We start from the raw sequence: 266 nt of genomic DNA on the forward strand, positions 1-266 counted from the left end.
CTGCAGACGCCCCCCCTGCCAGCAGGTGAGGGCCAGGTCACCTCCTGGGGCTCCAGTGCCCAGGGCAGACATGGGAGGCCATGCCCCAGCCCAGCCCGTTGGCTGGGGACCTGAGGATGCAGTGGGACATGCGGGTGCGTGGCCATCAGCCCATCCCTGCGTGGTCCAGCAGCGCGGCGTCTGGGAAGCTCAGTCTGTGGTGGGGAGTGGACAGCCCCTGGGAAGCACATCCCCACGTATGGGGACAGCGCAGTGGCGGGGGGAGC

The 266-nt window shown here is 69.9% G+C and overlaps 1 protein-coding gene across 1 annotated transcript in view; it reads left to right on the forward strand.

The window, feature by feature from the left end:
- RNPEP (arginyl aminopeptidase (aminopeptidase B)) overlaps positions 1-266 on the forward strand; it is a gene marked incomplete at its 5' end in the record, with an annotated part of 7,154 nt that overhangs the window by 5,234 nt on the left and 1,654 nt on the right. The window contains one exon of the mRNA XM_010187709.1: positions 7-25. Within this exon, the coding sequence (XP_010186011.1) occupies positions 7-25 (19 nt within the window). The remainder of the gene's footprint in view (positions 1-6; positions 26-266) is intronic.

Source organism: Mesitornis unicolor, unplaced genomic scaffold, assembly GCF_000695765.1.
Source record: "Mesitornis unicolor isolate BGI_N332 unplaced genomic scaffold, ASM69576v1 scaffold4157, whole genome shotgun sequence".
Lineage (NCBI taxonomy): Eukaryota > Metazoa > Chordata > Aves > Mesitornithiformes > Mesitornithidae > Mesitornis > Mesitornis unicolor.